This window comes from Myotis daubentonii, chromosome 2 (genome assembly GCF_963259705.1).
Source record: "Myotis daubentonii chromosome 2, mMyoDau2.1, whole genome shotgun sequence".
NCBI classification, from domain to species: Eukaryota; Metazoa; Chordata; class Mammalia; order Chiroptera; family Vespertilionidae; genus Myotis; species Myotis daubentonii.
In genome coordinates this window covers 182,607,258-182,627,064 of record NC_081841.1, presented here as the reverse complement: position 1 = coordinate 182,627,064, position 19,807 = coordinate 182,607,258, and the positions used below count along the sequence as shown (strand labels likewise).

The 19,807-nt window shown below is 38.1% G+C and overlaps 1 protein-coding gene across 3 annotated transcripts in view; it reads right to left on the bottom strand.

Moving 5' to 3' along the window:
• PCCA (propionyl-CoA carboxylase subunit alpha) overlaps window positions 1-19,807 on the bottom strand; it is a 382,460-nt gene that overhangs the window by 152,677 nt on the left and 209,976 nt on the right. For all 3 annotated transcript variants that reach the window (XM_059685039.1, XM_059685040.1, XM_059685041.1), the window contains exons 16-17: window positions 19,027-19,102; window positions 1,979-2,089 (exon numbers count right to left, since the gene is read on the bottom strand). In XM_059685039.1, coding sequence (XP_059541022.1) covers window positions 1,979-2,089; window positions 19,027-19,102 — 187 coding nt within the window. The remainder of the gene's footprint in view (window positions 1-1,978; window positions 2,090-19,026; window positions 19,103-19,807) is intronic.

The following is a 19,807-nucleotide window of genomic DNA, read 5'->3' as shown; positions in this document are numbered from 1 at the left end:
GGAGGTGGGGCGGGGGGGGGGGGGGGGGGCGGGGACAGAGTAATCTGAAGATAAAGAACAAGAGATAGTAGCCATTCAGAGAAGAAAGAACTGACATGAAAATCACATGAGAAAATAAGAGGTAGACATGAAGAATGGTAAATATAGGTATGTACTTCAAAGTCCTTACAGGCACTATGACAACATACAGCATATTCTGAAACTTCTGTGATTTATGACTTTGAATCCTTCCAAAGTTGAATGAGTACTAAAAGAAAAGTTGAAAGCTCTAAATTCAATTTCTGGTTTTATCATATTACTGGTTTTTTGCCCTAATCTCTCTGTGCTTTGGCTTCCTCACATGTAAAATGAAAGCTGAGGTTAAAAATTGCTAAAGGCCATTCTAATGACTTATAAGATTTAAAAATTCTGCATAAGCATAATAAACACAATTATTGTGACAATGCTGATAATTTTCTACCAAAAAAACAATGTAATATATTAAGTTTATCACAAAAAATTTTAATATTAGGTTCTAGGTAAATATCTGAGTTCCCTTAAGAATTTGGAACATTACTGTTACCTGTACAGCACAGAGTAAACTCCAATTAGAAATTTTAATTCCCCATTTTCTTCTCTATGTCATACATGCATATATAGAGACACATATGTAAATGTGTGCATTTATAAGAACCCATACACACATACAATATGCCTGTTTGAAAGGTTCCCTGAAGTATTGTCCTGCTGTTTCTTCTGCCTACTGTTTCATGTCATATCACCTCCACAGATGCATTCACCAGGCAGACACAAAAGCATCTGAAAATCCTGATTGAACCTAGAATTTGTGTAGTTGCTAGGGATACAATAAAAAGCAATAACATAAGTGGTTCCTAACTTCATGATAGCATGAAATAATCATGCAAATATAAAACTGTAAGATATTAAGATTGTATTTTATATTTACAAAAATTTAAAAATTCAGGAAAACGACTGATGATTCATTAGTCTTATTTCAGTTCCCAAATAAAAAACATTCCCCATTTCTCTTGGTACTAATGATAAAACCCTGTAGCATTAAAGTTTTGGAGAGAACAATCAAAACAATAATCTCCATTTAGTCTTACGAAAATACTGTACTGTAAATTCTGAGGTAAGAAATTGCTTTGTAAATGTATTCAATAGTTCAACTACATGAAGTTGACCTCAATCTAAATACATTTTCTAAAATGATTGGGAAATTTTATCTAGTAAAAGACTTTAAAAGGATATAAAGAACACGATATTTGTGAGAGAATATCTAATTTTCATATATCCCTAAGTTCATTAGAAATACAGGTAGAGGCTTCTTGCTTTCACATGAATAACATTTCTATTAAGTCTCATGTAAGTCATGTCCTTTCTTAATATCATTTAACTATGTTTTCAATGCTCACTAAATGATTTTCTCTGTCTCTAACTTGATGAGCAATTTTCCTACTACTTGGAAACACTCACTGATAACTTTGCAGTACTAAATTTCACATTCCACTCATTATTTTACTCAAAACCAATTTTTTCAGAATACAAACCATCATCTTCGTAGACATCTTCATTTTTATTAACAGGAATAGAAACTGGTATTCTGAAATTTTCAGCGCTAATTTTCATACACATATAGTGTTTAATTATTAAAGAACAGTTCCTGCAGAACTCTTCTGACTTGCAGAAATCAGAAAATCAGGTAAGCTAATTCTCTGGCTATATGTTTGCTTCAAAACTGGACTAGTACACATTCCACATAGTTTAATTCTTTACTCAATGAAATTATAGATTACACATTTGTGAATTACTCATGAATACTCAAAATCATCCTGTCAATAGTCTGGATATTCTAAGTATGTTAATAAATCAAGTATAATATAGGCCAAAGGCCTTAATTTCAAAATAGAAAAAAGTATACATTACAATAAGTAAAAAATAATAACTTTAATATTAAAATACTTCAATGCATACAAACCTTTAAAGCCATCAGGATATACATCAGAAAGAAATTTAGTGTTGATGTCTCCTTTTATAAAGCGTGAGTTGATTATTACCTCTCGAAGTAATGCAATATTATGTATAACACCTAAAAATAAAAGATCAGATTGAACTGGAGAACAATAAGTCAGTTAAAAATCTAATTCTTATTATCAGGAGAAATTTATCACCACTTTCCTATGATCTAGCAAGAACAATGCAAATTTAATCATCTCATTCACTTCAAGTAACAACAAAAAAATATCTGAACTTGAGGTAGCAATAAAACTCTAAATGTAAATTTAAGAAGATGGTAATTGCTAAGTCAATTCAATGGGGAAATAAATGTCTTTTCAATAAAGGGTGGAACAATGAGATATCCATTTAGGAAATAAGAAAATAGCCTCAACGCTAACTCACACCATACACAAAAATGAACTCAAGTTGAATCACAAACTTAAAAATAAAACCTAAAAGTGCAAAACATAGAAGAAAATATAGGAGAAAAATCTCTTAGCATGAGATAGGCAACAGATTCTTAGTACACAAAAACTATAAATTATGAAAATAATCAACAAGTTGTATTTCGTCAAAATTTAAAAGTCTATTCTTCAAAGGATATAGTTAAGAAAATGAAATGGCAAGCAACAGACAGAGATAAAATATTCGCAACACATATATCAGATAAAATCTTGTAACTGGAATATATAAAGAATGCTAACAATACAATAATAACTTAACAAACAAACCAAAATGAAAATAAAAGCAAAGATCTGAACAGACATTTCACAAAACATACAAAAGGCCAGTAAGCAAAAAAAGAAAAAAAAAAGTTCAACATCTCTATTGCAAAAGAAACACAACAAGATATCACCAAACACTAATTTAAGTGGCTAAAGGTTGAGAGACAGATAATAGCAAGTGATGGTGAAGATGTGAAAAAAAAAAAAATGATCTGTCATACCCTTGGGTGGGGAATATAAGTTGATACATCCACTTTGAAACTATTTGGCAGTTTCTTAAAAAGTTAAATATTCACTCTCAAGTATCTACCCAACTTAAAATAAAACCATATGCCTGTACAAACACTTATGAACAAAGGTTAACAGTTTGATTTACAATAGCCAAAAACTGGAAATTATCTAAATGTCCATCAATAGGTAAATGAATTTTTAAAATGTGGATTGTCCATACAATGGAATTCTACACAGCAATAAAAAGAAATGAATCATTAATATGTACAAAGATGAATCTCAAAATTATTATGAATTCAACAAAACCAAAAATAATGCATACCATATGAACATCCTATCTAATAAAAGAGAAACATGGTAATTAGCGTACGCCCGCTACCCTTCCCATTGGCTAATCAGCGAGATATGCAAATTAACTGCCAGCCAAGATGGTTGCCGGCAGCCAGGCAGCTTGAAACTAACATGAGGCTTGCTTGCTTCAGCGATGGAGGACTCCAACGTTCCCCGCCTGCCTTGCCGGCCTCTGAGCTTGCGGTTTGAAACACTGTTACAAATACAGAAGCTAAACAAAACCCCAGAAACCTCCTTTCAGCCCACCGGGATCTCAGAGCTGGAGTTGATACAGTGTTTCGTAATAGAACCCAAACAAACCAGATACCTGCTTTCAGCAGCAGAGGCCTCAGAGCTGGAGCCAGAGCTAAAACTGGCCCAGAATTAAAAAAAAAAAAAAGGAGCAGTTGGGAGCTTCAGTCACCTACCAGCCTGAAAACAGCCCTCAGCCCCTCACCCAGACTGGCCAGGCACCCCAGTGGGGACCCCCACCCTGAAGGGTGTGTGACCAGCTGCAAACAGCCATCATCCACTCACCCAGGCTGGCCAGGCACCCCAGTGGGGACCCCCACCCTGATCCAGGACACCCTTCAGGGCAAACCAGCCGGCCCCCACCCATGCATCAGGCCTCTATCCTATATAGTAAAAGGGTAATATGCCTCCCAGCACTGGGATCAGCGGAGCCGCGAGGCCTCCCAGCACCAGGATCAGCGGAGCTGAGAGGCCTCCCGGCACCAGGATCAGTGTGACAGGGGGCAGCGCCCAAAGCCTCAGATCGCCCTGCGGCTCTGTGTGTGACAGGGGGCGGGGCCACAACCTCCCTATCCGCCCTGCTCTGTTCGTGACAGGGGAAGGCACCCCAACCCCCTGATCAGCCCTCCTCTGTGCCTGATAGGGGGGACCTCCCCAACCTCCTGATCGCCCCGCGGCTCTGTATGTGACAGGTTGCGGCGCCCCAACCCCCCCCCCCCCCAACAGGCCCTGCTCTGTGTGTGACGGGGTAGAGCCATAACTTCCCCATCAGCCCTGCCCTGAGTGTGAGAGTGGCGGCGCCCCAACCCCCTGATCGGCCCTGCTCGGTGGGTGATAGAGGGCGGCGGCCCAACCCCCTGATCTGCCCCGCTCTGTGCATGACAGGGGGCAGTGCCCCAACCCCCTGATTGGCCCTGCTCTGTGCGTGACAGGGTACAGAGCCCCAACCCCCCTGATGGGCCCTGCTCTGTGCATGACAGGGGGTGGCGCTGCAACCTCCCCATCGACCCTGCCTTGAGTGTGACAGGGGACGGTGCTCCAACCCCCCAATCGGCCCTACCCTGAGCGTGACTGAAGGTGGCATCGCAACCTCCCGATCCGCCCTGCTCTGTGCATGACAGGGGGCGGCGCCCCAACTCCCCAATCAGCCCTGCTCTGAGCCTGACCAGGGGCTGCACCTAGGGATTGGGCCTGCCCTCTGCCACCCGGGAGCAGGCCTAAGCCAGCAGGTCGTTATCTCCCGAGGGGTCCCAGACTGCGAGAGGGCACAGGCCAGGCTGAGGAACCCCTCCCTCCAACCCCCCCCAAGTTCACAAATTTTTGTGCACCAGGCCTCTAGTTTATATATATAAAAGCCTAAGCAGCCGTCCAACCATCTGACTGGTAGCTATGATGCGCAATGACCACCATGGAGCACACATTCAACAAAGGAGCTGCCAAGTTGTGGTGACTTGGCAGCTGCGGTTCTTGAGTGATGCACCTGGAACCAGAGAGGAGTGAGCCCAATTCCAGGGTGCGTCACCCGAAAACCGCCCTCTCGCAATCCAGGACCCCTCAGAAGATGTCGGAGAGCCGGTTCTGGCCCGATCCCCACAGGTCAGGCCTCTAGTATTAATATAAAATTACAGAAAATGTAAAACAGCTTACAGTGACAGAAATCAGATCATGTGGCTACACTGGGGCAGGACTGGAGAGAAGATGGATTGCAAAGGTTCTAAGAAAGCTTTTGTATATTTTGTATATTAAAGCTTTGCTGGAGCTACTGTTTGCAAATATCATCTCCCATCTGATTGGCTGCCTCTCTGTTTTGTTGTCAGTTTCTTTTGCTGTGCAGAAGCTTTTTAGTTTGATCTAATCCCATTCATTTATTTTTGCCTTTACTTCCTTTGCCTTTGGGGTCAAGTTCATTAAATGTTCTCTATGACCAAGGTCCATAAGTTTGGTACCTATATTTTCTTCTATGTAACTTCTTGTTTCAGATCTTATATTTATGTCTTTGATTCATTTTGAATTGATTTTTGTACATGAGGACAAAATGTAATCTAGTTTCATTCCTTTGCATGTGGCTTTCCAATTTTCCCAGCACCATTTATTGAAGAGACTATCTTTACTCCATTGTGTTTCTGGCTCCTATGACAAAAATTATCTGTCCATATACAAGTGGTTTTATAGCTGGACTCTTTATTCTGTTCCATTGATATACAGTCTATTTCTCTGCCAATACCATGTTGTTTTGATTACTGTAGCTATGCAGTATAATTTGAAGTCAGGCAGCGTGATACCTCCAGCTTCGTTCTCTTTTTTCCTCAGGATTGCTTTGAATCTACACCTCTCTCAATAAGATATATGAACAATCAATAGATATATGAAAAGATGTTCAATCTCACTAGCAATTAGGGAAATGCAAATCAAAACTACAAGATACCACCTCATACCTGTGAGTGGCCATACAAGACAAGCAATAACAAGTGTTGAAGAGGTTATGGAATAAAGGGAAACCTCATTCACTGCTGGTGGGAATGTAGACTGCTACAACCACTATAGAAAGCAATCTGGCAATTCCTCAAAAAATTATGAATAGAGCTACCATATGACCCAGCAATCCCTCTCCTGGGTATATACCTAAAAAACTCCAAATCATGTATTTGCAAAGATACCTGCACCCCTATGTTCATTGCAGCATTACTCACAGTAACCAATACATCCAGCGATAGAGGACTGGAATAAAAAACTATGGTACATATGCACAATGGAATACTACTCAGCCATAAGGAAGGATGAAATATTGCCATTTGCAACAACATGGATGTACCTTTGAGAATATTATGCTAAGTGGAATAAATCAGTCAGGAAAAGCTAAGAACCATAATATGATTTCACTCATATGTGAGGTATAAAACTAAAACCCATGAACACAACAGTGTGGTGGTTGCCAGAGGAAAGGGGGTTGGGGGAGAAGGAGGTCCTAATATATGGTCACAGGAGAAGATCTGACTTTGGGTGTTGGGCACACAGTGCAATATACAGACCTTGTAACACAGAAACTCATACCTGAAACCTATATGATCATGTCGACCAATGTCACCCTAATAAATTTAACGTTAAAAATCCATAATAATAATAAAAATGTAATATGCTCATTAGACCAGACGTCCTTCTGGATGACGTTCCAGATGAAGCCAGGGCTGCAAGGGAAGCCCGGGTCCCGGGTACCTGCCAGCAGCCAGAGGGAAGCTGGTGCCGGCAGCCAGGGGAAGGAAGGCCTACTCTTGCATGAATTTCATGCATCGGGCCTCAAGTAAATACATAAAATAAAATCAGCTTGTTGAGTTATGCAAGAAAAAAATAAATGAAGTAACTCCTATGGGCATTTAAAAACCAAAAGAAAACTTTTGGAGGTGAAAGAAATGTTCACTATCTTAATTGTGATGATTTCACAGATATATACATGAGAAGTTTATTATATATCAAGGGAAGAAGAGAAGGAGAATAAAGGAGGAGGAAGAAGAGGAGAAAAGCTTCTGATCTAGTAGGAAAAACTGATTTAGTAGGAAAATCTAAGCCTAATACACAATGTCTACTACAAAGTAAAGTTCAAATATAAACTGCTATAAGAGGGACATGAATGGCATCGGGAGAGTTTTATGATATAGAAAGACTTTATGGAAAGAGTACTTGATCTTGGTCACATAGATTACAACGATGTTAAGTAGGAATGAAAGGTACTGAAAAGAGGCATTTCAAATCCAGGGAAAACAGGCTTCCGTAAGAAGAGCAGGGCAATTGAAACATAATAAAGCTGAAGTTGAAGCAAATCTGGGATTTGTTCATTTCCTTCAGCTTTTGTATAGTTCTAACCTGTACCATTATGCTGTGAAACAAATCTAGGAAGACTGAATCTTATCCTGCTATTCAAGTCTTCTTGAGCCTTCACTTTTACAATGATCAAGTAAGCAAAGAATATCCCCAGTTCAAGTACCAAGTCCACCTCTGGGTAAGCTATGTAAGCTCTCAAAAGTTTCAGTTTCCTCATTTGTAAAATGGTGATAATAATTGAACTACAAATAGGATAGTGCTGAATGCAATGTCTGCCACTCAAGAAGGTATATTATTATCTTAGTGCTCATTATTATCCTTTGATATGAGAATGTAGAGCAGAAGGCAATCCTATCTAATAATAGACAAACATGGTAATTGACCATACCTTCGCTACGCCTCCCACTGGCTAATCAGCAAGATATGCAAATTAACCCGATCAAGATGGAGGCTGGCAGCCACGCAGCTGAAGCGAGCAGGAGGCTTGCTTCCTCCAGTGATGATGGATGCCAAGGTTCCCCGCCTGCTACAGCCTGGCTCTGAGCTCCAAAAGCAAAAATGTTTCAATTATAGAAGGTAAACAAACCCAAGATACCTGCTTTCAGCAGGCCGTGGCCTCAGAGCTGGAGCAAGCAGGAGCCTCTCGGCTCTCAGCTCCAGTGACGGCAACAAAGTTTCAATTATAGAAGGTAAATAAACCCCAGAATAAAAGAAAAAAGAAAAAAAGGACGGGCTGGGAGCTTCAGTTGCCGGCCAGCCTGAAAATGGCCCTCAGTCCCTCACCCAGACTGGCCAGGCACCCCAGTGGGGACCCCGAACCTAAAGGGGGTGTGGCCAGCCTGAAAACAGCCATCAGCCCCTCACCTAGGCTGGCCAGGCACCTAAGTGGGACCCCCACCCTGATCCGGGACACCCTTCAGGGCAAACCAGCCAGCCCCCACCCATGCACCAGGCCTCTATCCTATATAGTAAAAGGGTAATATGCAAACTGACCCTAACAGCAGAAAGACTGGAAATGACTGGTCACTATGACACACACTGACCACCAGGGGGCAGACGCTCAATGCAGGAGCTGCCCTCTGGTGGTCAGTGCGCTCCCACATGGGGGAGCTCTGCTCAGCCACAAGCCAGGCTGATGGCTGCCAGTACAGTGGTGGTGGTGGGAGCCTCTCCTGCCTCCTCAGCAGCGCTAAGGATGTCCGACTCTAGCTTAGGTCTGCTCCCCGCTGGCAAGTGGCCATCCCTTGAGGGCTGCCAGGCTGCCAGAGGGATGTCTGATTGCCAGCTTAGGCCCAATCCCCCCAGGGAGCAGGCCTAAGCCAGCAGGTGGTCATCCCCCGAGGGGTCCCAGACTGTGAGAGGGCACAGGCCGGGCTGAGGGACTCCCCCACCCCCACCCCCATTGCACAAATTTTTGTGCACCGGGCCTCTAGTATATAATAAACATCAGATAGAAGTACTGCATCCTAAGCCCCAGCAGTGATCTACCTACCTACTTTCCAATTTCATACTCTGTAAGAATGAAGCTCCACAGATCTAAATTGGTACCTATTTCTATCTTGAAGATATAGCAATCATAAAATGAAGGGTCTCAAGAAACTATTCCCTGCAGGTCAAATCTCCTACCACCTATTTGTGTAAATAAAATTTTATTGGAATACAGCAGTGCTTACATATGGTTGTTGTCATGCTACAACAATGGAGTCAAGTAGTTGCAACACAGACCATGTACTCCACAAAGTCTAAATACTGCATCTCTGGCTCTCTACCAAAAAAGTTTGCCAATATCAGCTATTAGGTTTTAACAATGTTGATATTCTGAGCAAATTAATCTACATCTATCAACATGTATATCTATCAACATTTATTCTACCCCTACTACTCATGTCACAATAAGATATCACAGGAAGAAAAATGAGGAAGCTATTAACAGAACCTGTTTTTAGTGAACTTTCAGTAATCAGGGATAGAATTTTTAAAAATTACAAGGAAAAAGGAGACTTAAAAATAAGAAAACTGGCCGAAACCGGTTTGGCTCAGTGGATGGAGCGTCAGCCTGCGGACTGAGAGGTCCCAGGTTCGATTCCGGTTAGGGGCATGTACCTGGGTTGCGGGCACATCCCCAGTGGGAGGTGTGCAGGAGGCAGCTGATCGATGTTTCTCTCTCATCGATGTTTCTGGTTCTCTGTCTCCCTCCCTTCCTCTCTGTAAAGAATCAATAAAATATATTAAAAAAAATAAGAAAACTGTGCCCTGGACAGGTGGTTCAGTTGGTTGGAGCATTGTCCCATGCACCAAAAGGTTGTGGGTTCAATCCCCAGTCAGGATGTGTACGGGAGGCAAATGATCAACGTTTTTCCCTCACATAAATGCCCCCCCTCCCTTTTCCTTCCTCTCACTCTAAAATCAATAAAAATATATCCTTGGGTGAGGATTTAAAAAAAAAGAAAAGATGCCCTGGCAGGTGCTCAGTGGTTAGTGCAATGAAGAGTCTTGGTCAAGGGTACATATTTGGATTGCAGGTTCGATCCCAAGCCTTGATTGGAGCATGTGCAGGAGGCAACCAATTAATGTCTCTCTCTCACATCACTGTTTCTCTCTCCCTCTCTCCCTTTCTCCCTTCTACTCTATCTAAAAAGGGAAAAATATCCTTAGGTGAGGATTAAAAAAAGAAAATTGTGATCCAGAAAGACTGGATAATTATCTAAAGTTTAGTATAATATAAATTAAAATAATAATACATTAAAAAATTTAAATATGTAAGTATATTGTGACAAACTGCTGGTTTCCCCTAAAATTTGCTTTTCATGTTTTTGACAGTAATAGTCTTAGCTGAACAAAAGACCATCCAGACACAGATGGAACTTACCTATCTACCTTATACCTAGACATGACAAACTAATTTCTACATAAGGGACTGTAAGTTAAAGTGATGTATCCAAATCTGGCCTCACTTCCTTGAAAAAAGAATTGCTTGCTTGGACTTGCTTTATTTCTCTCTTCCTGTGAGCTCCTGATATGGCTCAAACTCAGATTTGTCGATGTAGATAAAGCGGAGCAAGCAAGATGGGAATGGGAATGTGCATGTGAGCATCAGTGTCTCCCGGAATGACCACAGAACACTAACTGGCCCCATCAGCATAAACTAGCCAGAGTGTTACATGGGAAGTAAATAAATTCCTGCCCTTTCATACCACTGTATTTAGGAAACTTTGTTACAGAAGGTTACCCAATATCCTAATGTGTATGTATTAGGAAGAAGGATGTATCTTTACAATATGACTTCTTATCTCTAAGGCAATCAATGTCAACAACCTAATACACACTTCTAGGCATTTCTCTATGCATCTCTTTATAATAAACCATACCAATAATCATATGAAAAGTTCTGAGCATCTCTGTTCTCAGAAGATACTATGTGCATAAAATTTTATAAAATCCAATTTTCAATCTCTTCAAACTTCTTTAAAATACTTAGAGGAAGTCCCACAATTCAAATATTAACATCATTCCTTTTAGCTACACAAATACTCCATGGAAGAAGTTATTACATACAGACAATGATTTAATAAATATCTTTATAACACACGCCCAGGAGAAATGCAGTTATCCTGACCTTGTTCTGTAGACAATGACTGAGTCCACATTCAATCACTAATGTTTCTAAGGCCTTTGTAATTATTTATCTATTGGGAAAGTATCAGAAGGTATAAGAAAGTTCTGGTGAAACCAATAAACCTAAGAAATCATTGCAAAACGTGACATCTTCCTATCTTATAGGTGATATTTAGATAGAGAAAAATGAAGAGCAACTAAAGGCCATATGTTAGGTGCTTAGAAAGACAAAAAGGCAGCAAGAATTTAAAAATAAAAAATTCCTTGAAAGAGATCAGGCTATCGAAGGGAAATGAACCCCTTCATTGTATATTTTACAGACAAACTAAAACCCTTTTGATGAAAAAAAGAGTGATAATTTGCCAGAGAGATTTACATGCATAGGAAATGACAGGAGTTCCAGGAAAAGGAAAGTATTTCTGACTTACACTAATTTTCCTGGCTGGGAAAGAAAATAGAAAAAGATGTAGAAGGCCACAAACAGGGTAGTATTAGGGAAGACTTTTCATTGCTGTAAAGCAAATGGATACCACAGCTATTTCTAAGTAGAGGCTGAAAGGACCCATGGCCAAAGCGTCTGAGCAAAGTAAAAGAACTGTGTGCCTGAAAAGTCAGAGAGGGGCATTCTGGGTCTGATAGCCATACAAAATACAAGGATTTCACTTGACCTTGAGAGTGACCAGAATGGTTTAAATAGGGCAGATATGACTAGTTATACATTCCATGAATCACTCAAGTTGCTGCTGGAAAAGGGATTGGGGAGCGGCAAGAGTAAAGATGGGGGGAAACCATTAACTGACAATTGCAGGAGACAGGTTGAAAAATGGCAAAGCCTCAGCCCACAGCTGGAAGGTGGACAACACAGATGAAGAAAAGTGGCCAGATTTAAGAGACATTCAGGATGCAGACAGAGCTTGGTGACTTAGCGGCTGTCAAGAGTGGGGGAGATGAGTTAAGCACAGCACCCAAACTTCTGGCTCTACATGATAGAAGATGTCATTTACAAAAAAGGGACAGGTTGAGAGGAAAAGTTTAGGCAAGTTAAATTTGAGATGTCCATGAGATAAGAGTGATGATGTTTAAATGATGAGTTCAGAAGAGTGGGCAGATTAGAATGTACATACAGAAGGATACAGATGTCATGGAGGTAGACATGCATGGAAATGTATCCAAAACAAAGTGAGAAACAGAGAAAAGCAAAAAAGAAAAAGAAAAGAAAAAAATTATTCATGTATAATTTACAGGAAAGGATGAAAGTTAGATCAAGGTATAGTTTTACTTTTATTTCTAAGAAATGGTGTTCTGCCCTAGCTGGTCTGGCTCAGTGGATAGAGCATTGGCCTACAGACCAGAGTCCTGGGTTCGATTTCGGTCAAGGGCATGTACCTTGGTTGCAGACTCCTCCCAGACCAGGCCCTGGTCAGGGCTCATGCAAGAGGCAACCAATCGATGTATTTCTCTCACATTGATGTTTCCCTCTGTCTTTACCTCTCTCTTCCACTCTCCCTAAAAATCAATAGAAAAATATCCTCAAGTGAGGATTAACAGAAGAAAAAAAAAGGTGTTCTCATGCACAGAATTCAGAATGTTTTTATTTATAAGCTTTTTTGCATAAGTAATGAACAACTTAGAAAGGCAATCTAACTCGGGATTTTTATCCTTACCTCATCCAGTTAAATAAAAATAATATAACTCACTTGATACACTTTATATTTAATTTTACTGGCTTTCTTGTTACAGCCTAATACTGGTATAAATTTTCTTGCTCTCTGGGTGCCCAATGCCAAAATAAATTACATCAGACTCTGTCTTCAGTAAAATACAACATAGCTTTCAGAAATAGTTAATAATAATGTGAACAAAAATAAGATTATTTTCTGATGTCCAGTGATCAATTCGTGACTGATGACACCCAAAAAATTAAAATGTATGAAATTTTATAGGATAAATGATATGTTGTATTTTTATTCCAGATTTAAAGTTTAAAAAGTGCTTGTTTTAGAGAACATAACTCAATATAATTAAAAGCAAATATTAATTTACATTTTGGATATCAAAGAACAGAGCCACTCAAGCACACAAAGTGAAGCATGGACTTCTAAAAAATCTTTCTACTTGAATAGTTAATACAGCATGAAAATATATACTTTTCTTTTGATAAATGATGTTTCAGGAATACAATTAATGTGCAAAAACATTTTCTCTTTAATATTCTCTGAATAAAATATTACATATTACTGCCCTGGCTGGTTAGCTCAGTTAGAGTGTCGTCCAAATACGCAAGAGTGTGGGTTTGATCTCTGGTCAGGGTACATACAAGAATCAACCAGAATCAACCAATGAATACATAAATAAGTGGAACAAATCAATGTTTCTCTCTCTCTTCTCTCTCCCTCCCTCACCCATCCTGCCACTTCCTCTCTAAAATCAATCAATAAATTTTAAAAAATTAAATATTACATCTTACCATACAAAATCAAACCATTATGTGTTTTGCTTTCCTAACAACTATAAGGTAAAACACTGGCTAAGAGGGACGACCAAAATCCAGATGCCTTACTGCTCCCCAAACTACTATATATTAATTCTAAAACCAAATGGGAATGAAAACAAAATTATTTTATACCTAAAAGCTCAAAGGATCAGGTAAGTGGAAAAAATCACTGAACTGTTCAAAGATATCCCACATATTTGAAAGTTACCATTTTATACTTAATTTACTTTCTTTCCATGTCCCAGGAAAGACAATCCCGCTTAAACTGATCCTTGTTCAAACAATAAGCAGACAGTAGAGGTACTCTCTGAGACTTAGTCTATAATTTTAACAATATTATTAATCACATACTCATAAAAATTATGACTCTGAGTTTTGGACTGGGAATTGAGGATGACCTCTGCCAAAGTTCACGAGGTCCCATCTGTATGGGAAATCATGGCCAGCCACAGAGGGGGACCCCTAGGAGCAGCCTTCTCCTGACTACCTGCTGCTTCCAAAACACTGGCCAGACATTAGCTCCACACACTGCCAGGATCAAACAGAGGCCAAAGCCACTGCTTATTGCATGGGGACACAGAAGTTAACTTTCACTAATTTATTTTTGCTGTAAAGATTCTTTATTTTAACAAAAACTCACCATCAACTTGGGGTGGGGGGAACATAATTAAACAACTAAGCAGTTATCAAACTAGACAGTAAATTGCCCTTCCTTTTCTGTCCTTCATAACATATTTTTTAAACCCCTCTCTCCTTTAGAATTAGTCAGATGAATGATATATAATTACAAATTGCAAATGCATCTGTTTTTATTCCTTACATGTTAACTTTGGAGAGAGGAGGGTGTATACTCCTCTTTGCCTATTTTTAAAACGTTTTATTTTGAATAATTTCAAAATTATAGAACCTCCACAAAAATAGGATACAAAGAATTACTTATATCCTTTTCCCAGATTCTCCAAATGTTAACAACATCTTATCACATTTATTTGTTTTGTCATTCATTTTTCCTCCTTCCCTCTTTTTCTCTACACAGTTTTTTTTTTTTTTTTTTTGTATTTTGTTTTTTGTTTTTGTTTTATTCTGAAACATTTAGGGCAGGTTGCAGACAATATGGATTTAACCTCTAAATACTTTAGTGTATATTTCCTAAAACCAAAGTAAATCTCTTATGTAATCACAGTACAATGACCAAATCTGAAAATTAACATTGATAACAGCATCATTACCTAATCTAAAGGCCTTATTCAAATTCCACCAATTGTCCCATTTATGACCTTTACTACAAAAGAAAAAACAATTTTTTCTGGTCCAGAAACTAATCCAGGATGACACATTGCATTTAGTTGTCATGTGTCCTTAGTTTCCTTTGATCTAGATAAGTTGATCCACTTTTGTGTTCCTTGACCTTGACACTTTTGAAGAGTACAAGCCATTTATTTTGTACTCTGTCTTTCAATTTGGTTTGTCTGATGTTTTCTCCTGATTATACATTTTTTAAAAGAATGTCGCAGAAATGATGTGCTCTTTTCAGTGCATCATATCAAGAGGCACATGATGTTGATCTGTCTCATTACCAATGATGTTAATTTTGATATTCTAAGTTGCTAGGTTTTTCCATTTTTAAAGGTACTATTTTCCTATTATACTTAGCTAATTTTCACCCATTAACTTTAGCATCCATCACTAATGATTTTTACCTAAACAATGTGGTGTTTGCCAAGTGTTTTTCTACACTTATTAGTTAAAATTCTACTGTAAGGGAAGAAGTGTGCCTTCTCCCTCAATTATCATTCTCAACTATTTATATCTATAAGAACTCCTAGACTCTTATTTTATTCCATGGACTTTAATAAGTTGCTAGCATTATTTATCTTCTTGCTGAAATTTCCCGATTGGTCAGTGGGAGCCTCTTAAAGCTGGCTCCTGTATCTTTGCCATGTCATTTTTGAACACTTAATTACTTTCTTATACAAGGTATTTTAGGCTCATCTTATACTCTTACTGAAATCAGCCGTGTTATCAATGAGTACTGATTCCATTCATGGGAGGATGGTATTTAGATAACAAGATCTAGATGCCTGGTGTGCTCAATCAAGGGCAATTTGTCCCCCAGGGCACATATAGCAATGACTGGAAATGTTAGTTGTCATAACTGAGGAGACGCTACTGCCATTTAGTGAGTAGCGGCCAACAATGTTGATAAATATCCTATGATGCACAGGATAGGCCCCCACAACAAAGAATTGTCTACCCCAAGATGTCAATAGTGCCAACATGGAGAAACCCTGAGCTAGAGAATATATTTATATATTGGCATACACACATGCATGTTCACAAACATAAACATATACAATAACATATATTTATATACTTATTTTTCAATCTATGGCAAAAACTAAGAATTCTTTTTCATTTCTTATCCAAAATGTTTTTATTTCCTCAATCCCAGAATAGACATAAACTGGTTTCAGAACTACTAACCCATGAACTAGGAAAAAAAAATCTCCTAACTAGAATTTCATATTTATTTACATATATTTTGTCTTTAGCTTATCAATCAAAATACTGCTACAAGCTCTTTAGGTTAGCTGTTTTCTCTCTCCTTCAGCGTAAGTATATGATTCATAGACTCCTGTCCATTTGCTTCTCTTTGTATTCCACTTGAGTTTTTTCCCTAGAACATTAATGATTTTACTTATTTTGAATATTACTATAGATCTAAAAGTCAGAATTATACAAAAATGTATAATCAAAGAAGTCTCTCCCTTCATGCCATGTATTTTGTTTCACGCTTCCCAATCATTTCCAGCAGATCCTTCCTCCATCTCCTGTAGGTACACCATCTTATTAGTTCTTGTCTTGTGTGTATGTGTTTCCACAAATGAGCAGATGTATTTATTTCCCTAGTCATGCACCGATATCTATTCTCCCTTCCTTCCCCTAATAAAAGAAATACTACTTTCTAGCTTAAATATGGCCACTTGATATCAACTACATTTCTCACCTCCCTAGCAGCTATGTATGACCTTATGATTCAGCACCAAAAGGAGGGGAGCACATAACCTCCACTGCCCCTGCCACCTTCCTGCTGAGGCCTGATGATGGGCACAAACACAGTCACTTTGGACCCCAAAATGAAAACCATTTGCTGTGAATATAAGAATCACCTGAACAGCCCCTGACAACATCCTTCCCAGATTATTACAGGGGAAAGAACTTAAACTGTATCTTTCTTAAGTCATTGTTTTTTATTCTCTTTGCTATACAGCTATAGCTGTCTTAACAATAACCTAATTTTGAAGATCCTCAGGTGGAAAGAAAACAGCACATCCTAGGAAATAAAAACAATAGTGAAGCAGGAAGAAGGAGGGCATGAGAGAAAATGATAAAAATGAAACTGTGGCATCCACACGAAAGGCAACAGGAAGACACTAAACAGTTTTTAGTAGGGAAGTGATAATTGGGTTTTCATTTTAAAAAGTTTATTCGGTCCATACTGAAGAATGGATTGGTGCAGGTAAAGAGCAGGTATAGAGAACCCATTCAGGAAGCTATGCGCCAGTCCATGATATAGATAGTGGTAGCATAGGACAGCAGGGCCAATGAAAAGGAAAGAGAATTAGGAGTTCATTTTGGTAAAGGGTACAGCCCCCTCGGAATACCTTCTTAGCCTAAGCACTCTGCATCCAGAAAACCTGTTTTCTCAAGGATTAGAAGAGGTCGTAATGTGTACACAACCACATCTTTATGCTCATCCAAACACAATGAAACCTATTTTAGGAGGGGAAGGTGGTTTAACTAATATGAGATTGCACTAACATTACTCTTCAAATTGCTTTTTTACTTTAACAACACATATGGACATGCCTTCAAATCATAGTTACTTAGTATTTTACAGTGAAGGTGCGCAGTAAGTTACCCAATCCTTCATCCATTTAGTCAACACTGGTGAATCGGAATTTAGGCTACTACAAACTGCTGTTGTAAATGTCCCCATAAACATCATCTCACAAGTCAGTCTTTTAACTCTCTAGGAAAGATTCCCAAAAATGAACAAGTAGGTCAAAGGGTATGTACTTTTATTTTAACATCTAACGCCAGGTTGTTTTTCCACAAGACAATAGCAAGTCACATTCCAAAGATGCCTGTGTGTGCCATCCTTTTATTTCACCTAGCCAGTAAGTTACCAGTCCATTAAAAAATGCTGCTACTCTAGGGTGTTGTTTGAAGGAATCACATAGTGAGGTACTCTCAACAGAGTCACCTATGAGCCCTAATGCAGTACTCACATGACTTTCAAAGGACCAAAAGGGGGTGGTGAGAAAAGAGATACCCTCTGCACCTTTGAATTCCCACTCTACTTTTTCACTCCACTATTAAGACATTTACCAATTTATATTATATTCATCTTTATGTATTTTTCACACCAAGTTTATTAGAAATTCCTTGAAATAGGTACAGTTATCACTCAGTCTTTCATGAATTCATTCAACAAATATGAATTCATCAGTTATCATGTGTCAGACACTGCTAAGCACTAGTACCGTAATATATAAGTAAACAAGATAAACACCATCGCTGCCCTCATGTACCTAATATTCTTATGGGATAATCCAACACTTAGCAATTAATTACACAATTGATTCTTCAATTAGTTATGATAAATGCTTTGGAGAAGCAATAGAACAAAGTGCAATGAAAGCTTATAATGCTACACACAGTACTGAGAAGGACCTAAAATGGGCTTTCAATATTGTTTACATATGGTCTTTCCTACATGATTCAGTCATAATTCTAAGTGAACTTATATTTTACACTTTAAATTTGATGTTGAAGTCCATTATCCTGAAGCTGATGATAATTTATGTTGAGCTAATGTAAAATGATCTTTTGATTACGAATGAAAAGTTGCTAATAACATTTAGAATGCAATTTACTCCTTAAGGGGAGTAAGTGTAACTCTATTTTAATTCTTTAAGTGTAATGGCTGGTCCTAATTCAGTTATTACTACATACCCTAAAGGCTTATAGACTCTCACTTTGTTAGATATTAGAACTATCCTGTATGCACATGAGGTAACAAAATTGTATTTCCTAGAAAATATTCTATAATTTTCTCTAGTTCATAGAAACAAAGAGCTCTTCTTTCTACTCTCAAGTTAGTCAAATGTAGGCCACAATATTTTCTATCTCCACACATTTTCAAGTTTCATACTTCAAAAAACCAAAGACAATAATAATATAACAAACCTGCTGTCAAACTGCACCCACCAGAAGTCTTCAGTATAAAGAACCATTTTACATATAAAAAACTTTATGTTCATCTAGGAAAGGTCATAAATTAAGCTATTTAATGAAACTTATGATTTAAGATATATATGTAAGGTATAGGACTGCTAAAGAAAATGAAATACTTATTCTTAATTAGTATGTCAGTTTAATTAATTCAAGCTTTTTTTATTCCACTTATACAAATATTGTATCAAATTTGCTAATTAGTAAATCTTCAAGCTATTTTTCTAGAATTCCAGGGATAACAGGACCTAAAATGTTTGCTTTTACCTCGAATAACATAATTATCCAATGCATCTTCCATTCTCTTCAGTGCTTCAGTTCTATCAGAACCATATGTGATTAGCTAAAAGCAAGCAAACAAAAAGATTTATATAGATATATAGACCAATCCATCGAACAATTCACTTCCCATAATATCCCATATTATCTTTCAAAACTTCACAGTGGTTCTATATAAATTAAGTATATCAAGATTTTTCTAAATAAATGAATATTTGAATCAAGCTATTTCAGACTTTTCTCCTACAGTTCACTAACACAGTAAAGAGTTATTTGAGATAAACAAAAATAAGCATAAACTTTTTTAAAGGAAAGAAATCAAAAGGAAACAACTGGGATAGTGGGAAATTAGGAAAGAGGTTTTCCCTATTTTTCTGTGGGTTCCAAGTTTGAAACCTTGAATAGCTAATATTTACAAATAACATAATATAGAAGCAATGGGTTCTTGTACTAAAAAACTTACTGTCCTATATGATTTTGTGCTTATTTACATGTACCTTATACAAATTAGCAGTAAAATAGCACTTTAACTATTCATGAAAGAGTTTTCTGGTTATTACATTAGTCAATTTGTAGTTTGCATTTTAGAACATTCAACAAGTTTATGTAATACATTTAGTACCTTTTAGTATTTTTAATAGCCAGTATGAAAATTCATTTGCAGGCCACTTTTCTGAACAGATATGCATTCATCTAAAATGAAACTATATTCGTATAAATTGATCTATAATATTTTAATGTATTTTTTATTAAATAGCGTTTCTCTAAC